Source organism: Saccopteryx bilineata, chromosome 5, assembly GCF_036850765.1.
Source record: "Saccopteryx bilineata isolate mSacBil1 chromosome 5, mSacBil1_pri_phased_curated, whole genome shotgun sequence".
Lineage (NCBI taxonomy): Eukaryota > Metazoa > Chordata > Mammalia > Chiroptera > Emballonuridae > Saccopteryx > Saccopteryx bilineata.
In genome coordinates, this window is record NC_089494.1 from 172,310,512 (window position 1) to 172,327,457 (window position 16,946).

The 16,946-nt window shown below is 46.1% G+C and overlaps 1 protein-coding gene across 6 annotated transcripts in view; it reads left to right on the top strand.

The window, feature by feature from the left end:
* LEF1 (lymphoid enhancer binding factor 1) overlaps positions 1 to 14,408 on the top strand; it is a 122,882-nt gene extending 108,474 nt beyond the window's left edge. For 3 of the 6 annotated variants that reach the window (XM_066280815.1, XM_066280817.1, XM_066280819.1), the window contains 3 exons: positions 569 to 617; positions 1,275 to 1,315; positions 13,240 to 14,408. In XM_066280815.1, the coding sequence (XP_066136912.1) occupies positions 569 to 617; positions 1,275 to 1,309 (84 nt within the window). In that variant the 3' untranslated portion in view covers positions 1,310 to 1,315; positions 13,240 to 14,408. The remainder of the gene's footprint in view (positions 1 to 568; positions 618 to 1,274; positions 1,316 to 13,239) is intronic. The other 3 variants (XM_066280813.1, XM_066280816.1, XM_066280818.1) reach the window with 1 other exon arrangement.
* Positions 14,409 to 16,946: the final 2,538 nt, after the last annotated feature.

A 16,946-nucleotide genomic window follows, 5' to 3' on the forward strand; every position in this document is an offset into this window, starting at 1 on the left:
CTTATGGGGGGGGGAGAGAGAGAGAGAAGGGGGGAGGAGCAGAAAGCATCAACTCCCATATGTGCCTTGACCAGGCAAGCCCAGGGTTTTGAACCGGCAACCTCAGCGTTTCCAGGTTGACGCTTTATCCACTGCACCACCACAGGTCAGGCCACAGGACGGAACTTTTATCATGAACACTAGCAAAAGTAGGTCCTTAATTTGGTGGTTAGAAATAAAAGTTCTGCCTCCATGAGTGGGTTTTCCTTGAAGGGTGTTCTTTGGCCACAGCCCTGGGACATCATTATCATAGTGTGTGTGTGTGACCACTCCCAATGTCAGTACTGATGATATTAAAAGAAAGCTATAGAGACAGAGGTCACAAAAAATAATTTATTTTCTCTTTCTCTTGCTTTCTGACTTTCCAGGAGCAGATGGCGGGAGGGAGGGAGACTAGAGAGAGAGAATGGAAATGAATATGAGGCATCTTTATCTCTTCGTTGACTTTCCTCCTGTATTTTTTTTTTTATTACATTCACCTATGTGTTCACAGTACTGTCTGTAACATGACAGTGTGCTTTTCTTCCAGGGTAAGAAAAAGAAGAGAAAGAGAGAAAAACTACAGGAATCTACATCAGGTAGGCACTGTGTGACTTTTCATTCAGTTCTTGTGCCCTGACAGAGACTTTAAAGAAGTCTGCATCTTTCCACACACACACTGCTTTATTCTGCAGCTGTCACTTGTGATACTTCCGCTCTGCTTTCTCTTCTGAAATTCTTTAAAAATGTTTAAAGAGACCCTTCTTTTAAATGTGACTTTGTGAAGGTACATCTAAAAACTCCTTTCCCCAACCCCGTCACCTGGAATCCTGGTTAACTGTGGTGTTTGTCGTGTATTGTTTCTGCTTCTGTTGTCTATGTTCTCTTTGCTTTATTAACACTACTATTCTATTTGCATAACTCTTTACAGTAAAAATGTTTATGATAATTCTATAATATGCTACCTTATATTCCCTTAAGAATCTTTTCTGTGGTTTAGGGTTACTTAAAAATAGAAAACATGACAATAGGGTTTATCTTTCCTGTACATTAATTCAAGGCATCAGTGAGGTCCTACTGATTTCCCTTTTTTCTTTCATGAAAAGTAAGCCACTTGTACGGCACAAATAAAAATGGCTGGTATAAGAACCATAAAAAGTAAAGCAAACAAGTCCACATGTGTTGTAGCTACTACGTATTTGGAATGTTCAGAAACCTCTTCAATAAAAATTTGTTAAAGACACAATTTTCTGCAGGTACAGGTCCAAGAATGACAGCTGCCTACATCTGAAACATGGTAAGAATGACTCTCTGGTCCTACTGCTGACATTAGTTATAAACAGAGGCACTTGCTTATGAATCTTCTTGCTTATACTGATGCCATTCAACATTGCTCCTTTAAAGAGGAAATTCCACCAAAATCAAATCAGCGCTTTAAAAAATCTGATGGTTTTTATACCGGCTATGTATTTACAACATAGTATGTGTTTATCTCTCCCCTTCTTCCCCCTTTGTCCCTTTAATCCTTCTCCATTCCCTTTTCCCTTTCTTTTCAACCACTCCCTACTCTGATAAGTGGCGTATCTCCTGCTTAAAAAACCAGCGAACAATAATAACGCAAATGAGCAAGCAAAATGTGATCCTACTCAGCAGACTCAGGGCCGAGTGTGAGGGGCCCAGGCCCATTCTGTCTCAGGACTCGGCACTGCTTCCTCTTAGGAGACTTCTTTTCGATTGAGGTGATACATAGATACTTAAAAGTAATTTATTTGTTTCTTGTGAGAAGGAAAGAGGCACTTTATTTCTTTTTTTTACTATTTTAAAAAAAAAAATATAGCATGGGGACTACTTAATTTACTGTATTATGCTATCATGTATTTTCTTTATTGGCAACCATTGCTAGATCTCTCTCTCTGGTATTTACAAGTAATATTTATCTTATTCTTTTTGCTCTAATTTTATATTTGACCATATAACCACCAGCCCAGGGAACCTGGCTTTGTACATTGATGTTGTCTTTGCTAAGCTTTGAATCCACAGTGTGTCTGCATTTCTTCCCCCGTGAATTCTTTTCATAGGACTACCTTGGATTCTACTGTCTCCCTAGCAACCACATCCAGGTCCTGTCAGTTCCGTCTCTTCGGTCTGTCTGGTTTTCCTCTCACGCTCGTCACTGCCACTGTCCAGCTCAGGAGCACAAACTTTCCGTCCGGATTATTGTAATAGTCTTTGGGTCATTTTCCTGCCTCCAGACTTTCTTTCTGCCAGCTCCCAGAGGAATTTGCTGAAACATAAGTTGGTTGTGTCACTTCCCAACTAAAAAAAGTCAGTACTTTTCACCGTCTGAAGGTTGAAGCGCAAACCACTTAGTGCAGCGCTGCCCCTGCCCTTTCCTCAGAGCTCTGCCTCCTTCTGTCCTGCTCTCTGCCTCCCCTTACCTCCTGCCTGTCCTAGGAGTCCTGTGCCCAGTCTGGGCAACATGAGTAGCGGTTCCCCAGGTAGATGGAGGCTGCTGCAGCACTCCCTCTGCTGGGAGAGCCTGTTCCCTCTGCCTGAGGGGGGAGCCTGGCCTCGACATCATTTGGTGCTGACAGGTCAGTGGGCTTCCCCAAAGGAGACGGCAGAGATTTGGGTACTGAATAGATCTGAATTCTAAATCCAGTGTTTGCCTGGACAACCTACTTGAGCTTTATAATCCTCATTTTCTGCATCTGTGAACCGGGAATGGTAACGCCTGCCACCTCAATTGTTCATGTGCCTCATAAAGCTACTTCCTCTGTCCCCTCACCAAGACCTGGCTCCGTGCCCTCTCCACTGCAACTTCCTGACCCTGCTCAGATTCCCCAGGTTGTCCGCAGTTCCACCACTGTACTTCTATGGTATCGAAATCTTCTAAACTCATCCTGAGTGGCAGGCCTTTCTCCAAGTGAAAAGAAGACCACCCTTCATCTAGATGTCCAAGTAAGGTATCCAGAAATACCACAGATGCCCCTATTTAATTCAGCCTAATGGCTATTACTTAAGGACCTATTCTGAGCAAGCCTCCTGGTTTGGTTATTGGGACTTAATCACAGGCCCTGCCTCTAGAAGCTTGTGGCATCATAGTAGAAGTAATTCTAGTAACAATCACATTCATAAGCTTTTGTGGGGTGTTTGCATTTTTTTTAAAAGAACTTTGTCCTTTTACTGAATACAGGTGTGGACAACAGTCCTTCCTTCCCTCCATGCTGTCCTTCTAAGTGCAGTATGCTGAGAACTGACATTTACTGAGTTACTCCATCTCCTCTGCACCAAAATCTTCAGTGCTATTTCCATTAAAAGTCATGGAAAAAAAAGTATTTCTGTATTTTAGAGCTTATTTGATTTTGTGTCCTTATTGATTAACATTTAGATTAGAAGATTAAGCTGAGTATACATTTGTCCTACAATGTATCCCAAACATTATTTTTTAAAAATAAGTCACAGCTATCACTGTGCTTTCTTGTCACTTATTTTTTCTGAAGTTAAGGTGTCTTCTCTAACCTGTCCCAGGAAAACAAAGTGTCTCCTACCCTCTAGAAAAATTCCCCCCAGCTGCTCAGTGAGACTCCAGTTGGTGGGGCTTCACTTACTCAGAATCTCTAGTGGGCACTCCGCTCGCTGCTGGGTCCTTTGAAGTCACTGTCCTCTTTACTGTCCAGTTTTGGAGAGCAACACTGGCGGTCATTTGATTAAGAATTACTGAGCTGAGATTTGCATTCATAAAGATTTCAGTTAGGAATGATAATATTCTTACTGTTGCCTCCACCTTTTTCTTTGTTTTGGGAATTAGAACGTTGATATGTACAGGAGTTGACTTGTTTCATCATCATTCAGCATTTATTGAGCACCCGTCACCACCAGGCTGGCGGTAACCCTGGAAGTGTGGTGTTGAATGAGGCAGGAGCTCTGTGCTCTCCTGGGGCTGACACTGCTGTGTGGGGGGTAGATGAGGAGTGAGCAGGAAAGTGTATGTGCTGTGATCAGAATAAAACGGGGACTGGGCTGGGCGCTCTGCTTTAGGTGGGCCAGGCAGAAAGGGCCCTTCTAAGAAGGTGACGCTTGATAACACCTAGTTGTTGTCCCTGAAAAACAGAGTATTCTGTGTATGGTTCTGGAACAGAGGCAACGAAATGCAAGGCAGAGGAAACAGCGCATCATGTTGAGAGCTGAGACTAGGAGCGAGGCCCCAGCCCCTCCTGCGAGCCCCAGGTGCGCTGTGCGGTCCGGGCTGGTCACGTGAGCTGGTGACCTCTGGTTCATTGGGCTGCAGGACTGAAAGGGCAGGTCCCATGGCCTCTGAGGTCCCAGCAGCCTCAGGACTTCTTAGCCTGCTCTGCTCTCCATGGTCAACACTGCAGCCCAGTGCTATTTAAAGAGACTCAGGATTCTCTTATATTTACTAATGTGTAGTCTTTATGGTACACCTCAGTGGTTTTGCATACCTAATAAAGCGCCTGTGTGATCTCAAAAATGATTTATACCCAGTGTGACTGTCAGTTCCTGCACAGGAAGGACAGCTCCGCCTCTGCTGGCTGGGATTCGCCTCTGCTGACATGACTGTGGGCTCCTCGTTTGCCAGGCTGCGGGCATGCTAGTGCTGGATTCACCTCAGAGGCAAACCAAAGACAGATAAAACATTTGATTAGTATCAGTCCCGCAAATAGTGAGGTGTGAAATCCCACAGGACTGGTTCTCAGTTCTGAAGGAAGTGCTGTTAGCTCAATCCTTGCACTCCCCAGAGCTCTGTAGTCAGGGGAGTCAGGGAAAGCCCAGGAGACCTGGGCAGGCGGGCTGTTGAGGCTCCCAACAGGGATTTTTTGAGGTGGTTTATTTCTCTTTTGTACACAGTGAAACTTAACACTGTTTTGGTGTCCTGAAAGAAAAATCCTGCATCCATGCCTATAGCTCAAACTCTAGAGAAATTATTGTTACTCTGAGCTAGCATGGAACACAAACTCTAAAGAAAATACTCCACTAATAAGGAAAAGACTCCTCGGCAAACTAAAAAGCCCTCGGAAAACTTGTTTCTGCTCTTTTAAAGATACACATTTCCCAAAGCTTTCCCTTGTTTTGATGGGAAATGCCATTGCAGTTGTCTCACGCAGACCAAGATAGAAATTGGCCCGCTAAGCAGTTCCTGATACACCCAGCTGTGTCCCACCTCTCTCTCTGCATTATAAGAGTATTTACTTGGGTGGAATCATGATGAAACAAAGAAATTAGCAATAACCCAGTCTTTATACCTTGCAACAATTTACAGAATTAGAAATGGGATCCATAAAAGACATTCCTCTTAGTTGGAGATGATTCCTAAGCCATAGGTCTATCAAGAAAGCCAAGTTTGTCCTTAGCTTGTTGGACTTGTGGGGAGGGTGGGAGCTGGGGGACATAGAAGATGAGACTGCACACAGTCTCCTGCGTCCAACTGGAAGGCCAGTATCATGAATGTCAATGGTGTGTTTATTCACTAGGCAAGCATACAGTGAGGACTACTGCACATCCAGGACTGCAGGAGGCAGTGGGGGTGCTTGCTGACAAGACCCTGTCCCTTCTTAGAGTGCTCCTATACAAATGAGTAATTGTAAAATAATAATGTTTTATGCTAAGAAGGAGTTGCATGCAGTGCATTATGTAAATTTAAACAGAGCAGTAAATATATAAACCAGAGTGAGATCAAGGAAGGCTTCCTGGAGTAGGTAACATTTGAGCTGTTCTGCCATGAGTGGATTCTTGGGTTTGATAGAAGTGATGAAGTTGCTCTGTTTCCGGTGTTTTGCTACATATTTAACTTGGAATACATAACACCTCAAGTTTGTCAGAAGTCAGAGATTAACATCAAATATTGAACTTCCATTTCTGACTTAATCAAAATTCATAAGGAATTAAAGAAGCAAAGAATTGGAATTTTTGAAAAGGATTATCATTCTGAGTTTACTGATTTAAAATGTAGCTTTACAAACTGGTTAGTAACTTTAGCAAAACAAATACATAGATTGAAAAGATATTCCTGGGATATTTTCTTTGATGATATAATGATAAAGAACTAGTTTAAAAGTAGAAAACAAGCTATCTTTAAAAAAGCAAAAAAAATCTCTGCTTAAATACTCCAGTACAGATACACATAGGTTCTCAGACACACACACACACACACACACACACACACTCACTCACTCACTCACACACACACTGCTTTTGGCTCTAGCATAGACTTTATCTTGTATACTTGCTAAACCGAGAAATTAAAATATTTTTACTTTAACCTTTATTTTTCTGGGTCCCATATGTGCGAGGTAATTTTTAGTACAGTATAGAATGCAGTAGTAAAATATAGAGCTTGGGTTTACATCTTTTAAAAAGTTGTTTCCAGCTGATGTGGTGGTGGTTGAGAGCCTGCTGAGGTGGGTCGAGCCTGTGAACCTTGGGCCCCTGGGTCCTGGGAAGCCTTTGCAGAGATCACTGGCTGCAGAATGGGACAGGAAACATCTTTAGGCTGGGTGATTGGGCTGGGACCCTGATGGCCTCTCAGGAGCCTTGCTTGGAAGCCAGAGATTTACCATGCCCCTGTCGTCAGGGAGTGGTCTAAATATTTCCAGTGGTCTTATTGAGAAAAACGTTTATTTCATATAGTCTTTGAAGCCCACTCTGGTGACTTAGGCACTAGGTGTGTCAAGCACAGAGAAAGCCCCCGGTCCAGAGCTGACACATGGGGTTAGGGGCTCTTGGAAGGGGAGCCTCAATACTGAAGGTGAGGGCTGTCTACTCAGGGCTGACATGGCGGCCCCAGCAGGGTGGCTCTGTGCTCTCCGTGGGCCCAGGTCAGCACTTCCTGGGAAGACGAGTGCACCCTGCTCCAGCTGCACGGTCGTTTAACGGCGGCCTCCTGAGGGGCACCGTCGGCCTACCTTTTTGCTACAGTGGTTGGATCCTGATAGCATGTCATTTGTCTTGTCAGAATCGATGACTTACTCTGCCCAGGAAGAAGAGGTCTCAGTGGTGAGGAAGGGCTGGTGCTCAGCCCCTTCCCTGGCCATGTTCCTGTGTGAGATGGTGGCTGACCTGTGTCTGCCTTTCTCTTATATTTGTCCACAAGTCCCTGTCAGCTTGTCACACGTGACACTTGATTAGTCTTTCTTACTAGGGACTCCGTAGTAAGAACATTCAGTAAGGAAAATTGACACCTGCAAGTAAGGGCAGGCTTGGTCACATGGTCTTAGATGGAGATGGCTGCGTCAAGACGCTGGCGACACTACACTGCACGTGGCCTGCGGGTTTCAGTCTGCCCGGCCTGCAGGGTGCCTTCTGCGTGCTCCTCTGACAGGAGCCTTTCAATCACAAGGAGCAGAAACAATCATGCTAGCTTAAGCAGAGTAGGACATCTATTTTAAGGATACAGAAGCATCTAGGGGAAGCCACGGACAGTTGGGCCAAGAAGAGGACGAGAGGGTGGCCTGGGAAAGCTGTCCAAATGCTTTTCCTGCCTCTGTATCAGTCCCTCCCTGGAAATGGCTTTATTCTCCCTCCTGCAGATTCACTTCCCTCCTGCAGACTCACTTCCTCAACTATTTGATCCACATGTCCACTACTCCCAAGCTGTATCCGTCTCCAAACAAGGTGGTGATTCTTTCGAGTGCCAGAGAAGGGACTGGTAGGCCCAGATCCATCACTAGCTGCAGCCAGAGGAGATGGTCTCACAGTACAGGTGGCTGTCAGGGCTCAGGGCTCCACCCTGGGGCGTGAGTGGGGGAGTGGCGATGAGAGATGCCGCGGGCAGCTCCGTGCTCAGCTCTGGCAGGCCTGTTAGGTTAGCAGACAGGGCGGATTTCTCTAGACAGCCTTGCGTGTTAGGGAAGATGTTGGGAGGGATCATAAACATGATAAAGCTTTTAAAATCTGCAGTGCTGCCACATCTTTGCCGTTAATTCCTCTTCCCTCTTGCGTGGTCAGAAGAGCTAGAGTAATGTTTAAGTTTTCCCTATCAAAGTTAATCATGTGCCATTAAAATAGAGGAAGGGAAGTATGAGGCTCATTAAATCCTCTTCAGAATGTAATATTTAGTATTGTTCATGAAAGTAAACTAAGATCAATGCACAGGAATACTTGGTAGAATAAAAAAAGGTATTTTGGACAAATTTTATTTAATAGAATGCTTTTCTCACTGAGCCATCTGGAACCATAGAGGAGGTCAGCCCTTTATTTTATTTTATTTTTTTTTAAGTTTTTTTATTTATTCATTTTTGGAGAGGAGAGAGAGACAGAGAGGGAAAGAGAGGAGAGAGAGACAGAGAGAGAGAAGGGGGGAGGAGCTGGAAGCATCAACTCCCATATGTGCCTTGACCAGGCAAGCCCAGGGTTTCAAACAGGCGACCTCAGCATTTCCAGGTCGACGCTTTATCCACTGCGCCACCACAGGTCAGGCAGCCCTTTATTTCTTAATGCCTCCTATCATTATTCCACAGTGTGTATAGTACATGCTAACAAGGAATTGGTGCTGTGGTGCTGTTTGCCTTTTTTTTTTTTTGTATTTTTCTGAAGCTGGAAACGGGGAGAGACAGTCAGACAGACTCCCGCATGCGCCCGAACAGGATCCACCCGGCATGCCCACCAGGGGCAGACGCTCTGCCCACGAGGGGGCGATGCTCTGCCTCTCTGGGGCATCGCTCTGTTGTGACCAGAGCCACTCTAGCGCCTGGGGCAGAGGCCAAGGAGCCATCCCCAGTGCCCGGGCCATCTTTGCTCCAATGGAGCCTTGGCTGCGGGAGGGGAAGAGAGAGACAGAGAGGAAGGAGGGGGGGTGGAGAAGCAAATGGGCGCTTCTCCTATGTGCCCTGGCCGGGAATCGAACCCGGGTCCCCTGCACGCCAGGCCGACGCTCTACCGCTGAGCCAAACGGCCAGGGCAGCCTTTTTTTTTTTCTTTTAGCGAGATAGGGACAGACAGACAAGAAGAAAGAGATGAGAAGCATCAGTTCTTTGTTGCGGCACCTTAGTTGTTCACTGATTGTGTTTTCATATGTGCCTTGACGGGGGGGTGGGGGGGTGGAGGGTGGAGACGGGGCTCCAGCTGAGCTGGTGGCCTGGCACTAAAGCTGTAACCTGTGGTTTCGACTGTGCCACCACCTGATCAGGCTATTTTCCATTATTCTTAAAAGACCCAAAGTTATGTTGAATTTTTTAAAAAATCTGTTCTTTATAATGTTTTGTCCTTCGTTTTCTGACTGCGACTGTATCCCTCCCCTACAGTATAGTATGTTCCTCTTGACGTTATGTGGACTTTGGAGTGAGAAAACAAAGCTTATTTAAATAACATAAAAGTTAATGGCACTCAGGTTGGCGTGTGGCTATTGCTTTTATGAGGAAGGGTAAAATGTGTTATTTTTGTGAGTGAACCACTTGATGGCCCTGTAGTAGCTTGAGGCTTTGTCACTTTCTTTTGCTCAGCTGTGTTCTTAGAAGTCAGCCAGGTTGACGGATTTCCCGATGAGTGAGGTGGTTCTGCTAACACCGTCCATGAGCTTCAGGAAAACGGCTTTCTTCTTTTTGACACAATGAGGAGACAGGCATGGTGGGGAGACATGTGTTTCAGGGCTCAAGCTAATCCTGCCACCTGTTGTTTGGGTGACTTCGGGCAAGTAGTTTAACCTCACAAAGCCCCAATTTCCTTACCTATAAATGAACCCAAATACATGGCACTGTATGTGCCTCAGTGCCTGGCACGGCAGTGCCCAGTGGACATTGCTGCCGCTTCCCCGTCACCAGCTCATTGCAGACAAGGCCAGATCAGAACCAGCAAGGCTGCAACATGGAACCAGGAGGCCTGCGTACTCTCGGGGGGTCGTCTAAGACCAGTCACTTGATGACCACACACCTTGGTTTTCTCGAACACAGCGTCCAGGCCTGCTCTGTCACGCTTGCTCCCTGTTCTAGGAGGTTGTACTCCTCGTCTTACATACATGACATTGTGCAAGGGAAGCAGTCACACCCCGAAATGACAGGCTTTTTATCAGTTTGCCCTGTGGTGAGGCTGCAACAGACAGTGGGTGTGAGGTGTGTATTGGGCTGCTTGTAAGATCTTTGCAATTAAAATCTGCCTCAGTTCACCTCTCACAAAGCTAATCTCATTTTTTTTTGGATTTATATCATAACTAAAAATATTTACAGTTCCTGTTTCTTGCTAGTAATATCTGGTGGGGGATGAAGGAAGGGTCTTTTATTCCAGCCTACCTTTTGGGTTCCTCACCATTTCTGAGCAAGGATGTGATATTACGTGATGACACCAAGGGGGTGGGGGCCTTCAGTCCTCACGCATTCCTGCAGACCAGCTCTGCTGCCCCCAGTTCGGCCGGGCCAGCTGAGTGGACAAGTCCTGGTCACACGCTGACCGTCCTGCCACCACTGGGGCTTCTCCAGTCAGGACAGCCCCGGGGAAGGGCTGGCAAAGCACCGGGCTTCTGGTGGGATTCCGTGTTAAAAGCTGATGGAGCAGGAATCCCTCCCTCTCCCCTTCTTCACTTCTTTCGAGCCAAGGCCTAGAAAGCCCTCGTGCCTCAGAGTCAGTGCTGCTTATCTCCCAAAACAGGTTCTTCTTGAAATCTTCTTGAAATTTCCTTTCAGCTCCTAATAAATGATTCTGCCCGTTTGGGTTTCTGGTTCCATTTGGTTAGTGGGTTATTTTGTCAAAGTTGGAATTTGGTCCAGAAGAGAGAGCTGGGTTACAGCTGGAAGAGCCCTCTCGGGCCTCCTTCCAATCCACTCTGCCAGCGGCCCACCTGGCGGTGACTCCTGCTGCAGGGAGCCAGAGCTGTAACCCATGGGACCACGGACGGGACGGCCCCCTGGCTCCCTTTGAAGCGGGAGCAGTAATTGCAGCTTTGATTGCACTGACTTCCCTGGTGGGCGGGGCCGCGCCCGCCTGGCCTGGCCCAGCCTCGCCACAGCCCCCCCAGCGAAGCCTTAGATGTGGGCAGTCTCCAGTCTCCAAGCGTCGTGCCTGTGGTTTCTTGAAAAGACTCTTGATTTGATCAGTTTTGTATCTGTGAAGCGACACTGTCAGGCCCCCATTTGTCCCGTGGATGGAGACTTTGCCCGCCCGACAACCTTGTTATTTATAGGAGCAGCCTGGTTCAGACTGCCTTACCTGATAGTGAGGCGGTTTCTTTGCCAGTTGAAATATTTGTTCCACCATTCGTATCTGTCCCAGGTTTGGTTGACGGATGTACAGAGGAGATCTGAAGCCAGCTTTTCAGGAGGATGTATAAGAGGACACTAAAATAAAATGAAGTAACGGGGGGAAATACGCACTCATCTTGGGAAGAAATGGCTTTATTTGGTGTCGAGATTCTTTCTGGAAGTGCATAGTATCTCTGTGGTAAATGTGTTCAGCTCAAGAAGGAAGGAGACTCTTTGGGGTAAGGTTATAGAGGGCAAAGGATGCCTTGGTGAGCGGAAGTGCAGGGTGCTACAGACTGGCAGGTGTCGAGCCCCGCTCAAGCAGTGGGGCCACAGCAGGGCTGTGGAGGTCTTGACCTCATGACCTGGGACCAGGGATGGATCCCCACAGAGGGACAGTTTGTCTCCGTCAGCCTGCACATTCCTGGCGAGCCTATTCTGAGTCATAGCCCTGTCTCCAGCTACTGTGAGCCCCTAGCCCAGGGCTGCAAGGCCATTTCTCATCCGGAAAAGCAGCTTAGAGCACGCCTTTGAAAATCTCACTCAAAACTCCAGTGCAGGTGGGCATTGCAGGTGTGCTCACCTCTCTAGGCTCTGCGCCTTTCTCCTGTGGAAGGAGCACCCTTCGGGACTCGGATCCTCCTGGGTGAGGGGTCAGTACCATGCTCACATTTAAACCACAACGCTGTAGTGTGTGCGGAACAGGGAAAGAGGAGTTTTGCAGAATAGGAATTGAAATTGACATTGAAGACCTCCTGAGTTGACAACATTGTGTGGCTTATTTCCTTCTGTTTTGTTTTTGTTTGTTTTATTTTTTCAGTAACCACCCCAAAATGCAGACAGTTTTTCAGTTTCAATGAGTCATTTTGAGGTCCAGCCTTGGCGGTGTTTCATGAACAGTAATAGTGAACACGCGCGCCGGGCTGGCTGTGCAGCGTGCCCTCTGCGCACCTGCAGCTGTGGGCCTCTCCGCCCCTCACAGCTCCCGTGGCACGGAGCCCCTCCTTCCGTGAACAGCACTTTGCAGACGCTAACCCCCCTCCAAACTTCAGTTCTTAATTACTAAACTATGTATTTCAAAGCTTCCTTCTATTGCTCCTCTAATGTGTCTTTCCACTCACTTAAAAAGCATAAACAAATTCACTATTAGAGTTAAGTTTTTAAAGAATACTTCTGGTAACGAGGACAGCACAACCACGAATGGTTGGGAGCCATCTGAGAATGTCAGGGACCCAGGTAGAGTGAATGAGGTGATCTACCCAAGTTCCAAGCAGGGCAGGTAGATGCTTTCCCACGTGAAGGAACCAGACTTTGGGTTGCTCTCACTTTCCTTTTTTCTTTCTCTCGTCCTGTTATGATGATATATTTTATTTTTAATTGCTCTTTAAAATCAGCTCATTTTTGGATTTGGCGGTTTTCCTTTGTCAAAATCATTATCATCAGCAATATCAACAGTTAGTTAAATACTTGTCAAGTATACATTCCATGGCTAACAGTAGAAATCTTAGTTATTAGGAAGAAAAAAAAACTTGAGAATTGTAAAATTGGAGAGCCCTGTGTGCCTTGGACTGAATGTGCAGGACTGAGCACGCGTGGGCGTGGGGCTTGCAGTGGGCGTGGGCGTGCACAGGCTGGTGGCAGGAGGGTTCGTCCTGGCAGTAAAATCACACAACAGCTCCCCACAGTGGACTAAACGACCCAAACACTTGGGATTACAACTCTTCCCCTGATTTGACCATTGCCTGCCATTACAGTTCATGTTTGGCCGTAAGCCAAAGTGTTAAGTGTATTTTTTAAAAATGTATTACACCATAACCTATACATACATATACACATGCATGGAACCAAAATAAACATTTCAGTAAAATATTCTTCTTTCTCACGTAGTCGGGGGATTTGGGGCTGCCATGGGCCAATTCATTTTAGCCATCACCAAATCAAAAAAGTGGATTACTTAAATTCAATAGAGGCTGAAATCTTTTCAAGGCCTGTGGCAAATTTCACATTAACAGCATTTCATGTGTTCCTTCCTGAGGTGGAAAACGAAGTTCATTCCCAACGTGCAAAGCCAAGGCCGCGGCCCCGGGACCTCTTCTGGAGATGGAAGCTTGTTGAAACCCAGACCGTCTCCACTGCTTGCCCAGCTGACCACAAAGGAGATTGACACCAACTTCACCCCGAGGTCACTGCTAGAGACACTGATCCCTAAAGACAATCACTGCCAACCCCCTCTCACCTACTGAAAGAGCCGAGTTCCAAAAGAAAGTCAAAGTTTTTTTTTCAATGTTATAAAGCACATGAGAAAGCTAGCGGGCCCTGGGGCAGCTGAACAGCTTCCTCCCTCACGTCCCGCACTTCCCGGAGCCGCTACACCACGCTGTCACCTTGGGGAGAGGACAGTCGCTGCCTTCGCCTGCCTGGAGCAGCCAGCGCCTCCATCCCATCCCAGTGGGGAACTTGTGGAAGAGTTCCCTCTTTGTTTCCGTCTCTATTGCTTTCTCCTCTTTTCTCCTACAGCTTTTATTTAACAGCACAAAAGGATCAATCTCGTTTGCTTCTTTTTTTTAAACTTGAATTTTTTTTTTAATTTACATGTTTTAGTTTGAATTTTCTTGTATATTTTGCTAGCTATGAGCTTTTAAGTAAAATTCAAAGATCTGGAAAAGTGGAAATAAAAATGAAAAAGAAGCCACCTTATTTTGAGCCCCATCCTGTCCAGCATGTGGCTTCTCTGTGAATGCCCCAGGAACAGAAAGTGGCCTCTGGCTTGTACGGTCAGGTGTTCAGTGAGCTAAGTAAGTGTAACAGCCAAATCCACTCTGCTGGTAGCAGTTGGCAGTACTATTTCATTTTATTTTTCTTCTGATCTCTTTTTTTAAATGGTAAACCTTAACACATCCTTTCTGTAGATCAGTTTGCAGTGAATTCTCATTTCTTTCCTTCTCACCCCTTCTTGTAAAAAGCCCAGCACTTGAATTGTTATTATGTTAAATGTTCTGTATTTGTATCTGTTTTTATTAGCCAATTAGTGGGATTTTATGCCAGTTGTTAAAATGATCATTGATGTACCCGTTTATTTTTTAAATAGCGAGGCACAGCCTTTGCCCCAAAAATGTCATCTAATGTTTGTCATTCCAGTTTGAGTTAACGTGCTGAGCATTTTTTAAAAGAAGCTTTGTAATAAAACATTTTTTTAAAGTGTAAGTTTTTTCAGACTGAAATTTCTGATAATCTGGAGGTGGTGAGGAACTCGCTCCACAGGCCCGGCCAGAGCTGATTTGTGCCCATCTGAGGGGGCCACCGCTCAGCTTTCTCCCGGTGGGCCGCCTGTTGTAAAGGCACCAAGACATACCTGAATGGCGTGGGCCCTGCCATCTCCTTCCCAGAGATGCAAATTGGGGTCAAAGGGGAAAAAAATGTCGCCAGGATTCAGATGGGTGTGAGTCCCCTCCTGAGCACCTCAGACATCTCCACGGGCTCCGGCGAGTGTTCGTGCTTCCCCTCACAGCTCTCTTGTTCTCCATCTGGGGCCCCAGGTGAAGGTGTCCTATGCTGAGGGAAGATTTTAACTCCCACATTATCTCCCCAAAGTCAACATTTTTCCAACACTGGTTTGGATTCTAGAATTCACCCTTAAGCTTCTGTTATACTACTAGTATATAGTTTGGTCTCTGAATTACCCAAAAATATATATTTTATATCTAAAACATCACTATTTCATGATTTTCCACAATGGTTTCCCATCCATGGAGCTAGCCTGAGGACCATCCACTCTACGGTCTAACTTAACTCTCGTGCTGAAATTCTATCTCCTTTTCCAACCCTCAATACAGCTGGGCAACAGCTGGCTACCATACTTGTAATAACCTTCCACATACTGTACTTGAAGATTGCCATTAAATCAGCCCTCACATTTCTCTTCTCCAGGCTAAGTAATCCCAATTCCTGAACCTTTCATCATCAGTCCTTTAATCATTTTTATTACTATCCTCTGGAACCGCTCCAATTCCTCTTCATTTAGTCCTAACTTGAACCAGGGGAATATGTCTATTTTATGTTCAGGGGACCTACTTGTTATAAAGGTTTCATATTCATTTGAAAATTATCTCTGAGGTTTTTAACGTACATGAACCAAGTAGTTGTAACTGTCTGAAGCCCCCACCATGCTCTTTTCAGGAGTTGACAAGAAAATCCAACAAGATGATGTCAGAGATGATATTGAAGTGTTACCTTTTCGGGGGGAGGGAGGTTGTAGCAACATATAGATTGACTTCTGAATCTCAGAAACCCACTAACAGTAAGTCTGTCCAATAAGTAAACAGCGAAGATATAAAGTGAGAAGCCTTGCCCAAAGCCCAGTTGAATTTTCTCCCTTGGTTCCTCCTCCATATTTTTGACAAAATATAAACAATGTTGAAAAATTGGTTGTTTGCATGCTCTCTGAGCAGTGTCTCCTTCCCCAAACTCAGTCTCCTCTTTGTTTTATACCAGGGGTCCCCAAACTACGGCCCGCAGGCCGCATGCGGCCCCCTGAGGCCATTTATCTGGTCCCCGCCCCACTTCCAGAAGGGGCACATCTTTCATTGGTGGTCAGTGAGAGGAGCATAGTTCCCATTGAAATACTGGTCAGTTTGTTGATTTAAATTTACTTGTTCTTTATTTTAAATATTGTATTTGTTCCCGTTTTGTTTTTTTACTTTAAAATAAGATATGTGCAGTGTGCATAGGGATTTGTTCATAATTTTTTTTTATAGTCCGGCCGTCCAACGGTCTGAGGGACAGTGAACTGGCCCCCTGTGTAAAAAGTTTGGGGACCCCTGTTTTATACACTGCTTTCACAGTAACTTTTCCCAGAGAACTCGGATGTCGTGGCACAGGGCTCATGCTTGGCCAGTTCTGCCCAGATCCTGCTCTCTGCAGACAGCAGTTCTGGGGAAGGTGAGTCAAGAGCCCCTAGTGCTACAGACCCAGGGGAGCGATCCTGGGCATCCGTGGGCAGAGGGCCTCTCCTCCAGTCTCTGCTTCTGTCGGTCTTGGAGTGATGGGCTCTTTCCTGCAGCAGGCTGAGGGGAATTATGTACCAGGAGGAGAAGGATGGGTCTGCCTTTTCTCTGGGAGCCAGTGTTTCTCTGAGGTCACCATTGGCACAGGGGCCCTCAGAAGGGGTGTTTCCTCTTAGTTTTAGTTTTTTTGGTTACTAGGGTTGCTGGCAACTACCTGGTTAGCTAGAAGGAGTCTTTGAAAACTTTCGTGACTACAGCTGTCCTAAGTACAATAATGTTTTCTTTGGTCTAAGACTGCAACAATATGGAAACCTCTAATTGGGGCCCACGAGCAACAAGATGTCTGTGTGGCTTTCTTCTAAAGGAGAATGGGTCTGACAGAAAAGGGAAGCCAATTCCTTAGTTTGTGTACAAATTACATTTACTGCTTGTGCCACAGGATGTTACTTTTCCCACATAGAGGTTTTTTTTGTTTGTTTTTTTTTTGTATTTTTCTGAAGCTGGAAATGGGGAGATACAGTCAGACAGACTCCCGCATGCGCCCAACCGGGATCCACCCGGCACGCCCACCAGGGGTGACGCTCTGTCCACCAGGGGGTGACGCTCTGCCCACCAGGGGGCGATGCTCTGCCCCTCGGGGGCGTCGCTATGCCATGACCAGAGCCACTCTAGCACCTGGGGCAGAGGCCAAGGAGCCATCCCCAGCGCCCGGGCCATCTTTGCTCCAATGGAGCCTTGG